Consider the following 22,382-nt stretch of genomic DNA (forward strand, 5'->3'; position numbering starts at 1 on the left):
ACCGCGGTGAGTGATGGCAAGTCAGTGGCAGACAGCGCATCATCTGCTGCTGAACGACAGCGCTGCATCATGTGATTTTCAAGGGGCCTGCAGAAATAAGATCCGGTAAACCGCGAAGCACACGGGAATTTCCCTCACACTAGCGCAGCTGACAAACTGAACAGAGTGCAGATGCACTTGGCCAAATCAATTCCAGTAATTCATTAATTAAATCATTATACATTTACTCTGACACGTCGCGACTCACCATTAACAGGTGGGTCGCGACCCATACTTTAAGAAAGGCTGCTCTACTCCATTGCTACTGGAATGCCCCAGTGTCGAAAGTCCTCAGAGTTCAAACATGTCACCTTACACACACACTATCCCACCTCTCAAACATGAAGTCTCCACGACAGGAGACACAGAGCAACCTGCTGAGGAGACCAACTTTGAGAAGGCTAGCGGCTCGTCTCTGCCTATGGAGGAGGACCAATCTGAAGATGTCAAACCGTTTCACCCCAGTCCCACCTCCTCTAGCGAAGCTATTCACCCACAGAACAGTGAAGGTGAGAGGCCACGAGGGTCAGTCTTTGGAATATACGGTCTTTGGCTGCATACTGTTCCCACATGACCCGAATACCTGAATGTTAGTGTGGTCCTTCACAATATTCAGATGCTAATGAGTGCACTGCTATTCCTCAGTAATGGTTTTACAGTTTGTTTTGGTTTTTAAATTCACACGCTGAATGACCTATTGTTTTGCAGGCACTGACTGTCCTGCAGGGCTGGAGAATGGAGTGGCAGGACAGCCAGTCAAAGTTGTGGATGTGAGTATCCTCTCTCCGTCACAAACGATGGAGTGAAATCATTTCCGCCCAAGAGACTAGACGAGCTTAAGCGTGGCAGAAATCTGGTCACTGCTTATGAGTGTTAAAGATCTCCAGGTGTTGTGAAGGCTTTGTCAGAATACCTCGGTAATTTGTCTGTTGTTAAATGTTCTCTGCGGTCGACCCAGTCTGCCCAGCCGGCAGCTGAGCCTGTGTCCACCAGCGCTGACGCCATCTCCATGGTCAAGGTGAAGGATGAGCCCGTAGACGAGGAGTATGATCAGGCCCTGGCTCCAGCGGTCCTCTCAGAGGGCGTCAAGGATGAACCAGACGCAGCAGAGGTACGGCATCTCTAAACTCACTGGTCCTCAGCAACGGTCAAGTCCTAACTGGACATTTCTGTTGTGAGTTACATGAAAGTCGTCCGTTGACATCAATGCATATAGTTCAAGCTGTGTGTGTGTGTGTGTGTGTGTGTTTTAATCCCAAATCCTGTGTGCATGTTAAATGTATGTCACCTTTTGTTATTTACAGGAGTTGAAAATCAGTAACGTCTTCTCTGTGGGCGGCTGCCCTACTACGAACGGTGAGCAGGGCACTTTAATATTTGTACACAACAGGACACATTAGTGGTCGGTCAAAGCCCTAAGCTATGTCTTAACCTGGCTGCAGATTTTCTTTCCTGAATCAGAAAGGGGTTTAGGTGGTGGGCGTGGCAGGGGGCGTGCCAATGGGTGAGGTCGGCCTGTAGGCGCAGCTGAATTTTAGAGAACATTTTAAAGGCCCTTATCTTGGCGGTGTACAGAGAGTGTTTAATTTGTAATTACATTTCCTGCAATTCTACAATTTTCTCCATGGAGATGAAGATACATTTTTTGTAGTTTTAAAGCTAATTTCTTGTGATTATACGTATTCTGCCATGGATGTGAGAACTTTGAAGTTTTAAATCTAATTTCCTACAATTCCATGCATTTTGCCATAGCTAATGCTGTGTTCTTTTGGTCAAACATAATAACAAAAATTAATACTGCTAAATAAATTGTATTTGTAATTTTAAATTCTCCTTCACTTTCTAGCTCTTATTTTGGTAATTGTTAGTTCTCAAAGATTGTTATAAAAAAGATATAAGGCCATTATCTTTTGTACATGCTTTTATATCTGGTATTAGTCGTTTACACTGAAAGCGTTTTTAACATCCCCAAAATGTATTAAAAAAACTTTTTTGCTGCTTGGCCTTACGCAAGCCCGCCCAATTACTTCCAATGACAGAAAAGTCCCTGGGCTTTGGAGACTATTAGACTATTTTTATAGTCTACCGCAAGCTCTCTAGGAGCAAAAGATGACTGATTACCACCTTACAGATTATGCATTTCTCACATCCCCTCTTCCCTCAATCTCCACCCATCCTCGCCATCCCTCTCTCTACTATTAGCCACATCCACGCCAGTGGCCGCCCTGCCCAAGACTGTAATGCCTGCCCCAGCCGCCGCCTCCATCCCTCCACTGATCCCCATGGCTATGCGGGTGGCCTGCTCAGCCTGTAAGAAGGTGCTGCTGAAGGGCCAGACGGCCTACCAGAGGAAGGGCTCCTCGGACCTCTTCTGCTCCACGTCCTGCCTCACCTCCTACAGCCCCCCGCCTGGCGTCAAGATGACTGCCCCTGGCCCAGCCAAGAAACCCTGCCACTACTGCCTCAAGTGAGTCCTGCTGTTGTCGTGCCGATGGCGTATGTAGATAATGATTACATATAAGATAAAGGAATGCAAAATAAGAAGCCTTCTGACATTGCTAAGCTGTAATTTATTGTTCTCCTGGGAATATATTCCAAACTATTTACAAAGGTAAATTGTGTTTTTATGAGCTTATCATCCCCCCTCAGGGAGGTTGCTAACCCCAAGGACGTGATCACAGCTCCTGTGGACACCATGGGCACTGTGAAGGACTTCTGTAGCCAGACCTGCCTCTCCTCCTTCAACTTCAAGAGGAACTCTGCCGTCTCCACCCTCTCCTCCTCCCTGTCCACCATGACAGGGGCCGTCAAGTGCAGCATGTGCAAGAAGGCCTGCGTTGTAAGGGACTTAAGGTCTTTGAGCATTTCAGTGTGGTAGTCGCCTGAAGTAACAAAATTGGCGATGTCAGAGCTGACAAGGAAGTGAACAATCTGGATGAATTACACTTTTATAGTGGGCCGACGCCACAGAGACGTACTTGATATAATTAAGTATAAAACTGCACTTTTGCCTTTCGTCTCTTTCCTGCACCTCTTCCATTGCCGTCTCAACATCTGCTCCTTGTTCTCTTCCCCCACAGAGTAAACACGAGGTGATCTTCCAGGGCAGTATGCACAAGCTGTGCAGCGAGGTGTGCTTCACGCGCTTCCGCTCCACCAACAAGCTGTCCATGAACAGCTGCCAGAGCTGCAACAACTACTGCTACGGCAAGGTCACCGTGCTGGTCGTGCAGGGGGTCAATAAGACCTTCTGCAGCGTCGGCTGTGTCACCACCTTCAAACAGGTAAGAATGGGATCCCTGAGATGCAGGTCACGCAGTCAGAAGAAGCTGTTGGACTGTACCTAGGGCTGTTTCTAAAAAGCTTACGATCTGTTAAGGCCGTGCTTCCACCGCCCTTGTTTTCTCAATTCCTCTCAAAACTCGGAGGAGGAGGTCCGAGGGAGGGACCTTGGATCTTCTCCTCCAGTACGTAAGAACCATCTACCTGGAAGTTAAAGCAAGCAAAAGCAGTCACCCTCACTTCCTTTGTGTTCGGTCTGGTTTTTCAGAAAGCTAAGAAGCCTGTGGCATGTGCTATGTGCCGCAACTTCCGCTCACTGGTGGAGATGGTGGACAGCGCCGACTCTGACGGCAAGCTGGAGATGTTCTGCTCTACTGGCTGTGTTACAGCCTACAAAGTACAGACTGTCAGCTCCTCGGGTATAGTTAGGCTAACCACCTCAGCAACATATATACACCTCACTGTCACAAACACTCACTCAATCACTCTCTCTCTCTATCATTTATACACACTGTTTGTTTCAAGCATGCACTCATTCATAACTCACTCTCCTTCCTTCATTTCAACCTAGGTGCTCGGGTAGAGTGCAACACTTGTGGTCAGAAGACGGTGCCCTCCTTCCACCTGGCCATGTCGGACGGCTCCATCCGGAACTTCTGCACCATGAACTGTGTCGTCACCTTTCAGGTAACACCTCCTCTGGGTTCATCCATTAGCTCAGTTGAATTAGAACATAAATATTGATAAGACGGCAACTTAATGATTCACTGCGGCTCGAACACTTGCTTTTGATATTTTACACCTCTTTTACCCTGCACTCTACTCTTTGTTGTCCTGCACTGACACCACAATGTTATGTTTCTGTGGCCTGTAGGATCAGTTTAATAAGAGCAACACCCAGAGCCAGATTAATGTGGCCCCCAGCACAGGGTCCACAGCTCCGCCCGCGGCCCAGACCAGGGACAAGGTATCCCAAGGGACCCGACTGCCCTGCTTCCAGTGCCACCGCCTCTTCTCCTCCAAGCCCGAGCTCATTCAGTTCAAGGTACTTAAATGGTGTTTTCTTTCTCTGCCTCTATCCCATCTCTCATTCTGACTCTCTCTTTTCTCTTTGCCTTTCCCTCTTTGTCCATTTTGTTGAACTCCCTCACAAACACACCTCCCCTCTATTTAGGTAGACAAAACTCCCTGTTAAAACTGCTATAGAATTGATTGAATGTGTGTCTGCTCAACCCTACAGGATAAGATGGTATTCCTCTGTTCGGTAAATTGCTCTGAGGAATACAGGAAGATCAACTACGAGATGGCACGCTGCGAGTACTGCAAGATTGAGAAGCCAGCCAAGGAGGTCAAGAGAATCAATAAGAGGGACTACACCTTCTGCAGCGAAGGTTAGGAGGGTGATGCATACATGGTCTTTAACCTTTTACTGCAGTGGGCTAAGTCAGGGTCACACAGTGTTTCTGGGTAGTCTTAAACAAATCTACTTTGAAACAAAAGCGTACACCTCACACACATGGTTATGGGCTTTAAAAAAAGGAGACACCTGCACCATGTCTTATATAGAGTTTATATGTATTCCATTTTGAGTTTGCATCCCACTATTAAACTTGATATACACTACAGAAGACTGAAATAACAAGAATGTTTGACATTGAAACACCAGATTTTCTGCAGGTAAAAAAAAACAATGTTTATGAAGCCACTAGAGGGCGATTTGGTCATTTGACAGCAGGAAAGGGTTTTAATAGGTCTGCTGCCTAGAGGTATAATTTTTATTTATTTATTGGTTTCCTTTGTCATCATAACACAAAATAAGTTGACACCCCCAACAAGTCACTTTTTTTTCTTCTACTTTTATCATCACGATTTATGTCTATCAGAAATGGGTATTAAGTCTTTATTTGGAAAACTACTATACCCCCTTGAGGTGTTGCAGTCTGACTGTGTTGAACCTGTGTCATATGAGGCGGAGCGTGACAAGGCGAGCAGAGAGTGAGGACCTAGAGCAATGGGAGCGTAGAGTGGTTGATGGCACCGACAGATGGCAAGAAAGACCATACTGATCATAATAGAGATGTATTTATATATTTTTCCAGGTAGCGTTAGCTAGCGCTAGTCGGCTGTACCTGCGCCAAAACTCAGTTTTTCATCCTATGGCTTGTTCTCCATCTTTTTAAGTTGTGAGCCGACATGTTTTCAACACTTTTTATGTCCGTGACTGATCAAAACTCATTTTCTCCTGCTTTCTCTGGTCTCTGCAGCAGGCATAGTATAGTGAGCAATATATTTGGAACATCGAATCGCAATGAAATCACAGTATCAAATCGCAATACATATAGAATCGTGAGAATCGCAATGCGTATCGTATCGGCACCCAAGTATCGTGATAATATCGTATCGTGAGGTCCCTGGCAATTCCCTAGTCGTGTCATGGCTATCAGTAATAAGCATGACTTTTTTTCATTTGAAGACTATTCTGATCATCATAGTCGACCTGATAAGAATCTTGACTTGGTGTACAAAGCTCAACTTCCCTGTCTTTCTCCCTTCTCTCCTTCCATACCCAGGCTGTAAGCTGCTCTACAAGCACGACCTGACCAAGCGCTGGGGGAAACACTGCAGAATCTGTGCCTACTGCGCCTCCACTGCGCAGAAGGCCATCACAGGCCAGTACGGGGGAAAGATGGAGGAGTTCTGCTCGGACGAGTGCAAGTCCCACTACACCCTGCTCTTCTGCCAGGTAAGAGAAGGAACCACGCTAAGGAACTGAACAAGGCACCCAGGGCTCAATGAGGCTCAATACTTAGGACTCGTCTCCTGTGCGTGCGTCCTTTTCGTTTTTAACACTGATCTGAAAATACTTTTCTAGAAAATACATTCTGCTTAGATTACTGTACAGTTTTCTCATATTAGTGCAGGAGGGAGAACGGTGGGGATAGGAAACCACGTTCATTTTATGAGTGAATTCATTGAACATGCCAAATGTTACATCCAGTATGGCAAGTAGAGTAGCTGTTATGTGGGTTCTTATTCTATGAGGTACGCTCTAAATGGTATTTCTACATCATGCTTGTCTCCTCACTCAGGTGGCTAAGTGTGACGCGTGCGAGCGCCAGGGCAAGCTGATTGAGACCCTGCCGATGCTGGGCGAGGTGAAGCACTTCTGCAACCTCCAGTGTCTGCTCCAGTTCTGCAGCCTGCAGACCCAGAACCAGGGCAAACCCCAGGGCCAAAAGGGTAGGATTTATGTAATATGTTATAGCACATTGTGATGTCATCATGGGTTATTACATGTCGTTATGTTGCCTGTCAAAGCTCATGTTTGAGTGGTACACAAATTGTCATAAAGACTTGGAGTCCCACCTCCTTTAACATTTGTGGTAAAATAATAATCACTTGAGATTGTGTAAGAAGATCATTTTCCTTGTTTTAGCACAAATATTTAAGTGTCAAATTAAACTCAACTGCAACTTTCTGTTTTGACTAGTCTACAACCCCTGTATATCACAGTAAAGATAGTCTACACCCCCTTGAACTTTTTTCACATTTTGTTGCATTAACCTCTCTGGGCTAGGTGGAACGTTTGCGTCCCACCCTAGTCAACAGCCAGTGGAATCGCGTGGCGCGAAATACAAATACCTCAAAAATGCTATAACTTCAATTTCTCAGACATATGACTATTTTACACCATTTTAAAGACAAGACTCTCGTTAATCTAACCACATTGTCCGATTTCAAAAAGGCTTTACAGCGAAAGCAAAACATTAGATTATGTCAGCAGAGTACCCAGCCAGAAATAATCACACAGCCATTTTCAAAGCAAGCATATATGTCACAAAAACCAAAACCACAGCTAAATGCAGCACTAACCTTTGATCTTCATCAGATGACACTCCTAGGACATTGTTATACAATATATGCATGTTTTGTTCAATCAAGTTCATATTTATATCAAAAACCAGCTTTTTACATTAGCATGTGATGTTCAGAACTAGCATACCCACCGAAAACTTCCGGTGAATTTACTAAATTACTTATGATATGTTCACAAAATACATAACCATTTTTTAAAGAATTATAGATACAGAACTCCTTTATGCAATCGCGGTGTCTGATTTTAAAATAGCTTTTCGGCAAAAGCACATTTTGCAATATTCTGAGTACATAGCTCGGCCATCACAGGCTAGCTATTTTGACACACACCAAGTTTGGGGCTCACTAAACTCAGAATTACTATTAGAAAAATTGGATTACCTTTGCTGTTCTTCGTCAGAATGCACTCCCAAGACTTCTACTTCAACAACAAATGTTGTTTTGGTTCCAAATAATCCATTGTTATATCCAAATAGCTCCGTTTTGTTCGTGCGTTCAGGTCACTATCTGAAGGGTAACGCGTGAGCGCATTTCGTGACAAAAAAATTCAAAATATTCCATTACCGTACTTAGAAGCATGTCAAACGCTGTTTAAAATCAATTTTCATGCTATTTTTCTCGTAAAATAGCGATAATATTCCAACCGGGCAACGTTGTATTCATTCAAAGGCTGAAAGAAAAAAATGGATGTCTCGTGACCGCGCATCTCAGTCTCACTGTCCCCAGGCTGACCACTTACAAACTCTGCTGCTGTACTTTGCCCAGAGACAGCAGACACCCCATTCCACTTTCTGGCGGCTTTAGAGAGCCAATGGAAGCCTTAGAAAATGTCACGTTACAGCAGAGATGCTGTATTTTCGATAGAGATGCAACAGAAGGACAACAAATTGTCAGACAGGGCACTTCCTGTATGGAATCTACTCAGGTTTTGGCCTGCCATATGAGTTCTGTTATACTCAGACACCATTCAAACAGTTTTAGAAACTTTAGTGTTTTCTATCCAAATCTACTAATTATATGCATATTCTCGTTTCTGGGCAAGAGTAGTAACCAGTTTTTAAAACGGGTACGTTTTTTATCTGGTCGTGAAAATACTGCCCCCTAGCCCCAACAGGTTAAAGTGTTATTGAAATATATTTCATTGTAATTTTTCGTCATTGATCTACACAAAATACTCCATAATGTCTAAGTGAGAGAATTTGACAGTTTTTTTTATTTTCAAATTAATAAATAACTGAAATATATACATAAGTATACACCCTCTTTGTTTAGGCAAGCCTAAATTTGTTCTGCAGTAAAATTTGGCTTAACAATTGACATAAGTTATAAGGATTCACTCTGTGAAATTCTAGGGGTTGACTACCCCTTCCTCTGTCCCCCCCCAAGAAGACTCACACCTGTAATCGCAGTCAAAGGTGTTTCTAACATGTACTTACTCAGGGAGGTGAATACTTGTCTAATCAAGGTATATCAGTGTTTTATTTTTCATTAAATTCTTTAAAAAAGTATTTTGTGTAGATCGCTGACAAAAAATAACAAATCCATTTTAATCCCACTTTGTAACTAAATGTAATAAAATGTGATGAAATCCAATGGGGGTGTAGACTTTCCCATAGGCATTGTATAATAATGACTGCAACATTTATCTCATTCTTTCTCTTCCGCACATCCTTCCAGTGGCCATCTCAATTGCTCCATCCCCCTCCAATACTACCACTGCTACGAGTGTGTCTGATCCGGTCATCGCCAACGTCATCTCACTAGCCAACTCCCCCACTGGCCAGACCAACTACTCCAACACTTCCCTGCAAGGTATACACACACTGTTACCAGTTAGTCTATACACACAAGGTCTTAAACACTATCAAGTTCAACCACAGAGGGGTTAAACCATCCGTAATCATCTCTGAGTATGTTTGAGTTGTCGTTGCTAATTGCATAGCCTGTTGACACCCATTAAGCTACAGGTTAATTACAGCTGATTTTAAATTGAAAAATGATCTAATTAGCAGGCCTGACTGGCTGTGTTTTTTTTATACTGACTCATGCTCTGTTGCTTCATGACAGGGACTGTTCCCAGCAGACATGTGAAGTATGTTGGAAATGTAAGTTGTGCATATGCGTTCTTTTGTCTATTTGTCTATATGTTTATGTATTATGCGTATGGGGGCGAATTGTAACTTCCTCTTAATTTGACTTTAATGCAGGAAAATTGAAATCCATTTGACCTCATTTCTAGCAGCATGGCCCCTGTGCAACTAGAGGCGGAAAAACTCTAGATCACCTTTACGCCACACTAGCGGGTGACACGGGAACAGGATTTCTGTGGGTCTTGCGGTTTCCACGGGATTCCGGGCAGGAACGGGAGTGAAGTTCTAGAATCAAGTTCAGGACAGGATCGACAGTCCACAGGAGCGGGCAGTACCGGAATAGTTATAAACTTAGGTTGTAGAAATATGGAATGTGTGGCGCATTCCGTAAAAAAAAACTGTCTAGGCTAATATAGTTAAGAAAATAAAAATCTATATATATTACAAGGTCATTTCCCCCCTCCCCTTCCATCGGCTCAGTCTTCTGCGCCTTGCTCCAGTTGTAGCTAGTCACTACTTTACCCATTGACTTTACCTCCGATGCACGTAGAGACATACACAAATGTCCATATCATGAGTTCAGTTGCTTTGGCTACTCGCACGCAGAGCGCGCTATCGAGTTAGTGGATACTCACACTGCTCACATGGCAGGTCTGCCAGTTTGGACGAGCAGAAGTGACTTTTCATTTAAAGTTAGGAGAATTAACTTGGCAGGTTAGGATAATTAGGTTAAGGTTAGGGAAAGGGTTAGCTAAAATGCAACAATTGTCCCTGACGTGACTCAAACATATCTAGCTACAACCAGGCCTGCCCTGAGAATTCTGCTCGCAGAGCGGGGGACAGACAGACTAGTAGCTAACAGAGTGATTTTTATCGGGACGGGAAAGTAGAATTCCGGGGTTATAGAACTGTTGCATGACCAGGACAGTATGGGGGGGGCAGGACTAGACAGGAATTACTTGTACTCCACACACAGACTCATAAAAAGCTCTTCTTCGCTTTCCATTTGGCAAATCTTACAGCAATTCATATCCTCCTGATTACAAGCAAAAACTCACAGGAAGTACCAATGACACGCTCGACACGGAAGTGGTCCGATGCTACAGGACTGTTTCGCTAACACCGACTGAAATATTTTCTGGGATTATTCCCATCTCATTGAGGAGTTTACCACATCTGGCTTCATTAATAAGTGCATCGACGACGTCGTCCCTACAGTGACCATGCGGACATATCCCAACCAGAAGTCATGGATTACAGGCGACATCCGCACTGAGCTAAATGATAGAGCTGCCGTTTTCAGGGACGGAACACTAATCCGAAATCATGCTACGCCCTCTGACAAACCATCTGACTCTTGTCGGATGTGGCAGAGCTTGCAAACTATCACGGATTACAAAGGGAAACCCAGGCGTGAACTGTCCAGTGACGCGAGCCTACCAGACAAACTAAATATCTATTTTATGGTCGCTTCAAGGCTCGCAACACTGAAGCATGCATGAGAGCACTAGCTGTTCTGGACAACTGTGTGATCACGCTCTCTGGAGCCGATGTGAGAAAGACATTTAAACAGGTTAACATTCAAAAGGTTGCAGGGCCAGAAGGATTACCAGGACACATGCTCCGAGCATGCCCTGACCAGCTGACAAGTGTCTTCACTGACATTTTCAACCTCTCCCTGACCCGGTCTGTAATACCTATATGTTTCAAGCAGACCACCATAATTCCTGTGCCCAAGAACACCAAGGTAACCTGCCACGAAATGCATTGAAAGGCTGGTCATCAGCACCATCATCCCAGACACCCTGGACCCACTCCAATTCACATACCGCCCCAACAGATCCGCAGATTACACAATCTCTATTGCACTCCACGTTGCCCTTTCCCATCTGGACAAAAGGAACAGCTGTGTGAGAATGCTGTTGATTGACTACAGTTCAGCATTCAACACCATAGTGCATTCTTAAACTCATCACTAAACTAAGGATCCTGGGATTAAAAACCTCCCTCTGCAACTGGATCCTGGACTTCCTGAAGAGCCGCCATCAGGTGAGGGTAGGCAGCAACACATCCGCAACGCTGACCCTCAACAAGGGGCCCCTCAGGGGTGCATGTTTATTCCCCTCCTTTACTCCATGTTCACCCACGACTGCATAGCCGCACATGACTCCAACACCATGGACCAAGCACACCCCCATTCACATCCACAGGGCTGTAGTGGAGCAGGTCGAGAGCTTCAGGTTCCTCAGTGTCCACATCACTAAGGAATTATCATGGTCTAGTCCACACACACCACAGTCGTGAAGAGGACACGACAATGCCTCTTCGCCCTCAGAAGGCCGAAAAGATTCAGCATGTGCCCTCAGATCCTCAAAGTTCTATAGCTGCACCATTGAGAGCATCTAAACTGGCTTGATCACCCCTTGGTATGGTGACTGATTGGCATTTGACTGCAAGGTGATACAGAGGGGAGTGTGTAAGGCCCAGTACATCACTGGGGACAAGCTCCCTACCATCCAGGACCTCTATACCAGGCAATGTCAGAGGAAGGCCCTAAAAATTGAGACCCCAGCCACCCAAGTCATAGACTGTTGTCTCTGCTACCGCACGGCAAGCTATACTGATGCACCATGACTGGAACAAACAGGACCCTGAAAAGCTTCCCCGAGCCATAAGACTTCTAAATAGTTAGTTAACCAATAGCTAGCCGGACTATCAAATTTCACATGCGCCGAATACAACAGGTGTAGACTTTACCGTGAAATGCTTACTTACTTGCCCTTAACCAACAATGCAGTTCAAGAAGAAGTTAAGATGAATATTTACTAAATAAAATAGGTAACACACTAAAATTACGAGGCTATATACATGAGGTGCCGGTAGCGAGTCAATGTGCGTGGGTTCAGGTTAGTCTAGGTAATTTGTTCATGTAGGTAGGGGTAAAGTGAATATGCATCGATAAAACTGCGCTTAGCAGCAGTGAAAAAAGGGGGGGGTCAATGTAAAAAGTCCAGGTGGCCGTTTTATTAATTGTTAAGCAGTCTTACGGCTTGTGGGTAGAAGCTGTTAAAGAGCCTTTTGGACCTAGACTTCGCGCTCTGGTACCGCTTGCCGTGCGGTATCAGAGGGAACACTCAATGACTTGGGTGACTGGTGTCTTTGACAATTTTTTGGACCTTCCTCTGACACGCCTAGTGTATATATAGGTCCTGGATGACAGGAAGCTTGGTCATAACCTGAAAGGCCGCTCAGCAAGGAAGAAGCCACTGCTCCAAAACCGGCATTAAAAAAAAGCCATAATACGGTTTGCAATTGCACATGGGGACAAAGATCGTTCTTTTTGGAGAAATGTCCTCTGGTCTGATGAAACAACAATAGAACTGTTTGGCCATAATGACCATCGTTATGTTTGGAGGAAAAGGGGAGGCTTGCAAGCCAAAGAACACCATCCCAACCGTGAAGCACGGGGGTGGCAGCATCATGTTGTGGGGGTGCTTTGCTGCAGGAGGGACTGGTGCACTTCACAAAATAGATGGCATCATGAGGAACGAAAATTATGTGGATATATTGAAGCAACATCTCAAGACCTCAGTCAGGAAGTTAAAGCTTGGTCGCAAATGGGTCTTCCAAATGGACAATGACCCCAAGCATACTTCCAAAGTTGTGGCAAAATGGTTTAAGGACAACAAAGTCAAGGTATTGGAGTGGCCATCACAAAACCCTGACCTCAATCCCATAGAAAATGTGTGGGCAGAACTGAAAAGGCGTGTGTGAGCAAGGAGGGCTACAAACCTGACTCCGTTACACCAGCTCTGTCAGGAGGAATGGGCCAAAATTCACCCAACTTATTGTGGGAAGCTTGTGGAAGGCTACCAAAAACGTTTGACCCAAGTTAAACAATTTAAAGGCAATGCTACCAAATACTAATTGAGTGCATGTAAACTTCTGACCCACTGGGAATGTGATGAAAGAAATAAAAGCTGAAATAAATAATTCTCTCTACTATTATTCTGACATTTAACCTTCTTAAAATAAAATGGTGATACTTACTGACCTAAGACATGGAATTCTTACTAGGATTAAATGTCAGGAATTGTGAAACTGAGTTTAAATGTATTTGGCGAGAATGCCAAGAGTGTGCAAAGCTGTCGTCAAGGCAAAGGGTGGCTAATTTAAAGAATCTGAAATATATTTTGATTTGTTGAACACTTTTTTTAGTTACAACATGATTCCGTATGTGTTATTTCATAGTTTTGATGTCTTCACTATTATTCTACAATGTAGAAAATAGTACAAATAATGTAAAACCCTTGAGTGAGCGTGAATTAGGTTTGGCCTGTGGTTACTAACGGTCTGTCTTCATTGTGTGGCAGGCCAGCACCCAGACACAGACCCCCCGGGCCCCTCCACCCAGGGCTCAAAAGAACAAGGCCCTGCTCTGCAAACCCATGGTCCAGAACAAGGGCATCATGTGTAAACCCAACTTCACTACCATAGGGTGCCAGACAGGTACAACATCATACACACACACACGTAGCCTTTATACCACACAGTTTTATTTTTTTTATTTGTACAAGAATATACAAAACCAAAATAACATGCAGGAAAGGTCAAACAAGAGGCTTAAGGCACCTCGCCCCTTCAAATGGTTGTAAAACAAAACAAGTATTTTTAAAGTGTTTTATTAAAATGCATGATAAAATGAATGCTTTATGATACAGGCCATTGAATACACACACACACACACACACACACACACACACACACACGTGTAGCCTGTATATAGATATTCAGAGACACACTCTCTACTCTATTTCTATTTATCTTGAAATTGTTTGTTGGTCCACAGATGACGATTTCCCCAAGGTGATCATAGTGCCTGTCCCAGTGCCAGTGTATGTCCCAGTCCCCATGAACCTGTACACCCAGTACACACCCCAGCCTGTAGGACTTCCCATACCGGTATGTTAACACCCCACGTCTAGCACTACCTACCCTTCACCTCAGTCAGTCACATAGTCACACAGATTTCTCCTCAAATTCTTTATTAGAGCTGTGTGCTCTGGACTAATTTGAAACCAACTGCTATTCAATAGTAGTTGGAGGTTGGCTGGTACATGCTCTTGCAGAACAGAAGAGCAACATGAACAAAGAATTGCATCCCTCAGCCTCCACGTCTAACCCTTTATTTGTCCTGTTTCCAGCTGCCCGTGCCCATGTTCCTGCCGGTGACCCTGGATAACGCCGAGCGCATTGTGGAGACTATCCAGGACATCAAGGAAAAGATCCCCTCTGACCCGTTCGAGGCCGACCTCATCCTCATGGCCGAGATGGTGGCCGACGAGGGGACGGAGAAGTCCCCTGAGCGACCCCCTGAAAGGCCTCCAGCCCCAGTAGTACAAGACGGTAACCAGGGGAGGGAGACGGGGATGGGAATAAGATCTGGGTCATGTTCATTAGGCGCCAAATGGAAGAAAACGGACTGAAACATGGAGGGATTACCTGGACTTGCAAAACATGTTCTGTTGCGTAGCCTTATGAGCATAAGCTATTTCGGTAATCAGACAGTAAGCACTGTCTTTGAACCTGTGAGACCCTCTCTATGGCTTCATAGGCCAAGCTACAGCTTTGAGAGCTTGTTATAACTTGGGTTTCTTTGCTCTTCTACCAAGTCCCTTTTAAATGCAATTTACAGCTGAATGAGAGTATAAAAAGCTATTATTAATTTGAATTCTGCATTATGACTTCAGGTAATGTATTAGTTAGGGCTGCACAATATATTGGTGAACATATCAGAATCGGACGATATTAGCTGAAAATTCCAACATCGGTATCGGCCCGATGACTAGTTTAACGCAGATGTGCAAAACCGATGTCGAAGCTGACGTGCATACCTATATAACGTAGGTACATGACGTAATGACGGCACGTAAAATGTTGCGCTACACGTGCAACACAGCATTCCTAACCTAGCCCACAATGTCTGCTGTGGATCGAGCAGTCAACAAGTCAAACAGTCATTTTAAAGAGTTAGAAAATGTCAGCGAGACAACGCAAAGATGTCTGTTGTTAAAGCCAAGATAATGGAATTCATTGCCCTTGACAATCAACTGTTCTCTGTCGTGGGTGATGTTAGCTTTCGCCGACTGGTCGAGCACCGGTACACATTACTAAGTGCGCAATTATTCACGTTGCCTCACCTGAGTTGCACAGTAATAGCATCACTGTTATTAGCTTCACAACATACTATAGAACGCCGTTTGGGTCTTTGCGTGTCAAAAAAGATAGGCGTCAAATAACACTATTTGAATGAGTTAAATAAGCTTTTAATTTGACACGTCAAATAACACCATTCTATTATAGAATGTTGTGTGTTATGAATTTGCACGTGCAAGCCAAGCGCCACCACTATCAGTAGCACTGTCAAAGCTGTACAAAAAACATCGGCCACGAACAATGTTTTTACAATACTGCGTTGGTAATAAAGCATAATTTGTTCGACCGCAGCTTCTGGGGTAGCTAGCTTTAGCTTGGTACCTAGCTAGCACCAATACAACCAGCCTGAAAGCAATGACCAGTAGAAACTGCAGTCATTTTCATTATTCTTTAGCAATGATTTAGGAATCCTTGTGAGTAATTATTATTCGCCTATTGAAATTGAACTTCAGTTCATGAAAATAAATAGCTAGCCAGCTACTTAACCCTGTTGCCTAAAGCTAATGTTATAAGCAGCCAGCTAGCTTCATCTGGCTTGTGAGGCTTGACCTGCCTGGGTTATGTGTTGTGAAGCTAGCCACAAAAAGGATGAGGCACAATAGTGGATTTGTGGTTTGCCTTCAAAATAAAAGTACCTCTTTTGAAGGGGATGCATAAGGTTACAATTGGTGGAAAACCATATTTAGACTAGATAATGTTAAACAAGGTTGGAATGTGGAACATTGAAAAGGGTGTCAGTCTACTCGGTGACACCCACAGAACACATCTGTGAAGAGTTTACGCAAATATTAGCATTGTAGCTCTTATTGCGGGACTGTGAAATCACCTCCCCAGTCAGCCACTTGTGTGTGTTTACCTTCATTTTGCACAGCTTTACCTAAGGATTGGGGATCAATGAAATGGGTTATCAGTCTACTCAGTACCCAAGTTCTCAGACTGCAAAACATCCACGCAGTATTGTTTTTCCTCTGGAATAGTATTCAATACACACAGGTTGACAATAATTGTGGCTCAATTCAGTTGTTTCAGAATCCCGCAATAAGAGCTATGACGCTAATCTTCTCTGGGTGTCACTGAGTAGACTGATACCCTATGTCATTGATCCACAATCCATAGGTAAGGCTGTACAGTGAAATAAGTATGCCCCCAATGCAATGCTAAAGTATAATAGATCCAGTGTAATTTCAATCGATTTGTCAAATTAACAAATTATTGTATTTTGTTGATTTTTACATAACGTATCAATGAATCGTTGTGACATGAAATACAAGTGATAGTGTAATCAATGTATAATAACTACGTAAAGAACTTATGAACACGTTCAATTATTATGTGACATGCAGTCATATTCAGGTCCTGATTGGTCACCAAACTTATTTGACACGTCAAAGACCCAAATGGTGTTCCATAAAAATCCTGGTTGAGAATGAAACGACTGAACAAATGACCAATGAAACAGCACAGCAAGTAAGTGAAAGAAATGGGTTTTGATTATGTTTTACTGGCAATGGGGACATACGTAAATGCCAAGAAAATAACTTTTTGGTGTGTGTGTGTGTGTGTGTGTGACTTTCTATTTAACTAAGCAAGTCAGTTAAGACAATTCCTTATTTACAATGACGGCCAAACCCGGACAACACTGGGCCAAGCCCAATTGGACTCCCAATCACAGCCAGATGTGATACAGCCTGGATTCGAACCAGGGACTGTAGTGACGCCTCTTGCACTGAGATGCATTGCCTTAGACCGCTGTGTGTGTGTGTGTGTTAACTATTTAACTACTAGAATTCTTAAAAGGCCGCTAAGGAAAATATCAGATATCGGTGTCGGCCCAAAATGTCATATCGGTGCCTCACTAGTATTAGTTAATTGAGCTTAGAAGTTTGCTATGCCTCATTACTATAGATACCTCTTTTTTTTAACCCTTATTGTAGGTAAGTTCACTGAGGACATATTCTCCTTTGCAGCAACAACCTGGGGAATACTTGCAGGGGAGAGGTGAGGGGATGAATGAGCCAATTGGACAGCTAGGGGTGATTTGGTGGCCATGGTGGTATGTGGGCCAGGATGGGACTTTAAGGACTATGTAGTAACAATAGTTTCTAGAACTGATCTGAAATAATTCAGAACAATAGTAACTACCTGGTGATATCAATAAATCTCAAAGAAACTGAAATGTAATTAACAGCACCATTTTAACAAGCACTTCCTACTTCACTGTCAAGGAAATAACGGGCGGTTAAAGAGAGGGTTTCCGACATTTTGAGAGCTGTCCCATAACTTAAATGCTTTTGTGTTTTTTTCTCTCTCCGGGGACCAGACCAGGGCAGCACCTACAGTGGAGACCTGGACACAGACGAACTGAGCAACTTCCTCACCACATGGGATGACGAGCCACCCCCCACCCCTGGCGTCTCATCGCGCCACAGTCGAACCTACGCCCACGAGACGCTCCGACCCATCGTGGACATCAATGTCCCCGCCACCCCCCCACCCCCCATCATGGACATAGAGGCTGACTTCCCAGTCCGTGAGTGATGCTCGACTTTTACACCTCCGCAGTTATTAGGGATTCCTGATTTGAGCAATTTTTATATGGACCCAATCTGGTTTTAGACTTTTTTTCCTGAAGTATAACTTGTATAAGTTGGTTGAAGACTGTCAATCTTTTTTTTTAAGGTAATTATATGGTCAAAACATATTGAGACTTTATATTGAATGGCTTCTAGCTCTGTGGCGTTCCGTCTTTCAACTGTCCTGTTATGTTTTCAACATGTAACAAGCATCAGTAAGTCAAAACGCTTTCATTCAACGCACTACAATTCAGCTGGCCTCGTTCTCATTGTCGTCAGTTGTTTTCAAATATCTGCATCGGTTTTGTCAGAAACCCTGGAGCTGATGGCCCATTGGAGGGATCAGGAGAGGGATAGAAGTCCCAGTCCACCTCCTTCTCCTCCACGACGAAGAGCCAGAAGGAAAGCGCGGGATGGCTTGCCACAGAAGAAAAAGGTACGAACCCAAAAGAGTAGTCTAAATAAGACTCCTTTCAAAGGGCGCCTTCAGCCATTTATTTCCATATTTCAACTCCCAGCAGTGCTCCTTTTTTTAAATACTTTGTAAATATTTTGTCTGTGGGTCTCTCTCTCTCTCTCCCCCCTTGACCCCACAGAAGCGTAAGTCGAGAGCAGCAGAGACGGCGTCAGCGGTGCCTTCGCTGGGTGCGGCCAAGAGTGACGTGGTGCCCGGCGAGCCCCCCAAACTGCAGCACATGTACGGGGTGGACGCCTGGAAGAGATGGGTCCAGTGGAGCAAGACCCAGCCTGACCTGGAGAAGCCTCGATTTGGCTGTGGGTCTGCTCACTGATACACTTGTGCATGCACGCGCACCCACCCCCTGCCCTGACCATATCACACTCAAGCACAGGCAAACATGACTATATTTTAACTATTCATTTCCTGAAAACCCTGATATCACACATTTTGTTGCTTTGCTTCTTTAATTTACTGCCTCTTTATAGAATTAAACCTGCCTCCTTAATTGCTTACGGGAATCATGTAACTCGGTACACTGAATAACGTTCTGTTCCCCCTGTTACAGCGCGGCCAATGGAGATAAAGGAGGATGTTTTAAAGTGCACAACAGCAGAGCTGGGCTACGGTCTCTGTCGGTTTATCTGTGAAGTCAAACGACCCAACGGCGAGTCCTACAGCCAGGACAGTCTGTTCTATCTCTGCCTCGGCATCCAGCAGGTAGGACACACACACACACACACACGTTCAAACACTCTCACTTCTGATGATGTCATTCTGTTGATTTTGCCTCTCCTTCTGCAGTACTTATTTCAGAATGGGCGCATGGAGAACATATTCACTGATCTCTTCTATGGCAAGTTCACACTGGAGATCACCAAGCTGCTGAAAGACTTCAAACCTACCATAACTGCCAGTGGTAAGAAAACACACTCGTAAACAGTGTATAACTTAAAGGTTGTAATAAGGCCTTTTTGTTTACTCCACTGTTGTGAATGACCTCCCACTTGTCGTCTGTCATCCTTCACCTTAACTCACATTCTCTCCCTCTCTTGCGTTCCTTTCATGTATTTGAGGGTGTTGGGTATGTGTTATTAGTATGCTTATTGAAAGGTCTTTAATGTTGGAATCTCTCTCTCCCAGGCTACCTGCACTCGCGGGTGGAGGAGGAGTACCTGTGGGACTGTAAACAGCTGGGGGCCTACTCTCCCATCGTGCTGCTCAACACACTGCTCTTCTTCTGCACCAAGTTCTTCCAGTTCAAGACGGTGGCTCAGCACCGCCAGCTCTCCTTCGCCCACGTCATGCGCTGCACTAAGTCCATCCACGACAACACCAAGTCCAACTTCCTGCGCTTCTACCCGCCCATCCCGAAGAAGGACCTTGCAACTGAGACAGCAGGTGCTTTGTCTATTTGGTTTTCTCCTCCTTCGCTCTATGGAGCAAGTTCAGTTGCAACAGAAACTGTATTTGAATTCAATATGTTTTTATTTTAAACGCACATATTGAATCATTGAATTCATAAATGTACCTTGTATTTCATGATTTGAAACTGAATTAGATAAATAGTGCATAACATTTCTATGTAATTACATTTTCAAATATAATATTTATATATTCAGTTTCAATATGGTAGGCATTGCATTCATTGTCTGTATCAAGTTCATAAACTATCATTTCAAGTTTTCTAAAGTTTAATTTTCAATTTCTCGTTCAGATTCAGTTCTCTAGATTGATTCAAAACCAGAGACCATATCCTGCTACTTTTCCTGCAAGGAATGGTAGAAGAGAATAGATAGAATCAAACGATCTGTGATAACAGGTCTCTGGCAGTTTCTGAAGCCATGAATTCCTATGAATTTCACTCTAGCGTTTGAACCGTTTGGGCTAAGCTAAGATTCTCGGGAATTACCCTCTGATGCTCACAGAACGTGCAGGACGCGTTAGGACTGTGACAAAAACAGCAATTTGGTTTTGCCTACTAATCTAAATGGCATAATAATAATTTTTAAAAATAATTTAAAAACCTGTGAGTTTAAGCGAGGGATCTCAATTTTTGCATAGGATGCGTTTCGCATCCGCCTGTCGCACTTATGCATCTGTGGTGACAGAGCTAGAGCGGTGTTTGTCAGACCATGAGACATCCCGAAAATCGGTCTTCTCATAAAAACTTCTGTAGCGTCCGAACGTACAACTACCCCTCTATGGAAAGATGAGACTCACGAACGCGATGGTGTTATCCGTTTTGCTGTACAAAAGTTTGGATACACCTACTCATTGCAGGGTTTTTATTTTATTTTTACTGTTTTCTACATTGTAGAATAATAGTGATGACATAAACTATGAAATGACACATATGGAATCATGTAGTAACCAAAAAAAGAGTTAAACAAATCTAAATATATTTTATATTTGAGATTCTTCAAAGTAGCCACCCTTTGCACACTCTTGGCATTCTCTACCAGCTTCACCTGGAATGCTCTTCCAACAGTATTGAAGGAGTTCCCACATATGCTGAGCACTTGTTGGTTGCTTTTCCTTCACTCTGCGGTCCAACTCATCCCAAACCATTTCAATTGGGTTGAGGTCGGGTGATTGTGAAGGCCAGGTTATCTGATGCAGCACTCGATCGCTCTCCTTCTTGGTCAAATGGCCCTTACATATCCTGGAGGTGTGTTGGGTCATTGTCCTGTTGAAAAACAAATTATAGTCCAACTACGTGCTTACCAGATGGGCTGGCGTATCGCTGCAGAATGCTGTGGTAGCCATGCTGGTTAAGTGTGCCTTGAATTCTTAATAAATCACTGACAGTGGTACCAGCACAGCACCATCACACCACCTCCTCCATGTGTCAGGGTGGGAACCACACATGTGGAGATCATCTGTTCACCTACTCTGTATCTCACAACGACACGACGGTTGGAACCAATAATCTCATATTTGGACTCATCAGACCAAAGGACAGATTTCCACCAGTCTAATGTCCATTGCTTGTGTTTCTTGGCTCAAGCAAGTCTCTTCTTCTTATTGGTGTCCTTTAGTAGTGGTTTCTTTGCAGCAATTCGACCATGAAGGTCTGATTCACGCAGTCTCCTCTGAACAGTTGATGTTGAGATGTGTCTGTTACTTGAACTCTGAAGCATTTATTTGGGATGCAATTTCTGAGGCTGGTAACTCTAATGAACTTATCCTATGCAGCAGAGGTAACTCTGGGTCTTCCTTTAGTGTGGCGGTCCTTATGAGAGCCAGTTTCATCATAGCACTTGATGGCTTTTGTGACTGCACTTGAAGAAACGTTCTTGAAATGTTCCGCGCTGACTGACCATGTCTTAAAGTAATGACGGACTGTCATTTCTCTTTGCTTATTTGAGCCGTTCTTGTCATAATATGGACTTGGTATTTTATCAAATAGGGCTGTCTTCTGTATACCACCCCTACTTTGTCAAAACACAACTAATTGGCTCAAACGCATTAAGTTCCAAAAATTAACTTTTAACAAGGCACACCTGTTAATTGAAATGCATTCCAGATGACTACCTAATGAAGCTGGTTGAGAGAATGCCAAGAGTGTGCAAAGCTGTCATCAAGGCAAAGGGTGGCTACTTTGAAGAAAATCTAATTTATTTTGATTTAACACTTTTTTTTTTGGTTACTACATGATTCCATGTGTGTCATTTCATAGTTTTTATGTCTTCACTATTATTGTCCAATGTAGATAATAGTAATAATAAAGAAAAACCCCTGGAATGAGTGTCAACTTTTGACTGATACTGTATATATTTGATGAACTTGAAATTATAGTTCGTAAACTTGATACACAATGAATGCAATATCTGCCATATTGAAACT

At 43.7% G+C, this 22,382-nt stretch overlaps 1 protein-coding gene across 2 annotated transcripts in view; it reads left to right on the forward strand.

The window, feature by feature from the left end:
- LOC115173461 (zinc finger MYM-type protein 4-like) overlaps window positions 1-22,382 on the forward strand; it is a 30,352-nt gene that overhangs the window by 4,453 nt on the left and 3,517 nt on the right. Inside the window, exons 3-26 of one of the 2 annotated variants that reach the window (XM_029731535.1) lie at window positions 387-548; window positions 748-809; window positions 998-1,150; window positions 1,344-1,395; window positions 2,242-2,506; window positions 2,689-2,878; window positions 3,120-3,323; window positions 3,590-3,740; window positions 3,893-4,008; window positions 4,196-4,366; window positions 4,562-4,712; window positions 5,892-6,064; window positions 6,411-6,561; window positions 8,875-9,009; window positions 9,265-9,302; window positions 13,661-13,796; window positions 14,137-14,249; window positions 14,492-14,693; window positions 17,824-18,033; window positions 18,388-18,512; window positions 18,673-18,850; window positions 19,102-19,253; window positions 19,338-19,452; window positions 19,677-19,934. In XM_029731535.1, coding sequence (XP_029587395.1) covers window positions 387-548; window positions 748-809; window positions 998-1,150; window positions 1,344-1,395; window positions 2,242-2,506; window positions 2,689-2,878; window positions 3,120-3,323; window positions 3,590-3,740; window positions 3,893-4,008; window positions 4,196-4,366; window positions 4,562-4,712; window positions 5,892-6,064; window positions 6,411-6,561; window positions 8,875-9,009; window positions 9,265-9,302; window positions 13,661-13,796; window positions 14,137-14,249; window positions 14,492-14,693; window positions 17,824-18,033; window positions 18,388-18,512; window positions 18,673-18,850; window positions 19,102-19,253; window positions 19,338-19,452; window positions 19,677-19,934 — 3,663 coding nt within the window. The remainder of the gene's footprint in view (window positions 1-386; window positions 549-747; window positions 810-997; window positions 1,151-1,343; window positions 1,396-2,241; window positions 2,507-2,688; window positions 2,879-3,119; window positions 3,324-3,589; window positions 3,741-3,892; window positions 4,009-4,195; window positions 4,367-4,561; window positions 4,713-5,891; window positions 6,065-6,410; window positions 6,562-8,874; window positions 9,010-9,264; window positions 9,303-13,660; window positions 13,797-14,136; window positions 14,250-14,491; window positions 14,694-17,823; window positions 18,034-18,387; window positions 18,513-18,672; window positions 18,851-19,101; window positions 19,254-19,337; window positions 19,453-19,676; window positions 19,935-22,382) is intronic. The other variant, XM_029731536.1, reaches the window with a different exon arrangement.

The sequence above is a fragment of the Salmo trutta genome, chromosome 34 (assembly GCF_901001165.1).
Source record: "Salmo trutta chromosome 34, fSalTru1.1, whole genome shotgun sequence".
NCBI lineage: Eukaryota > Metazoa > Chordata > Actinopteri > Salmoniformes > Salmonidae > Salmo > Salmo trutta.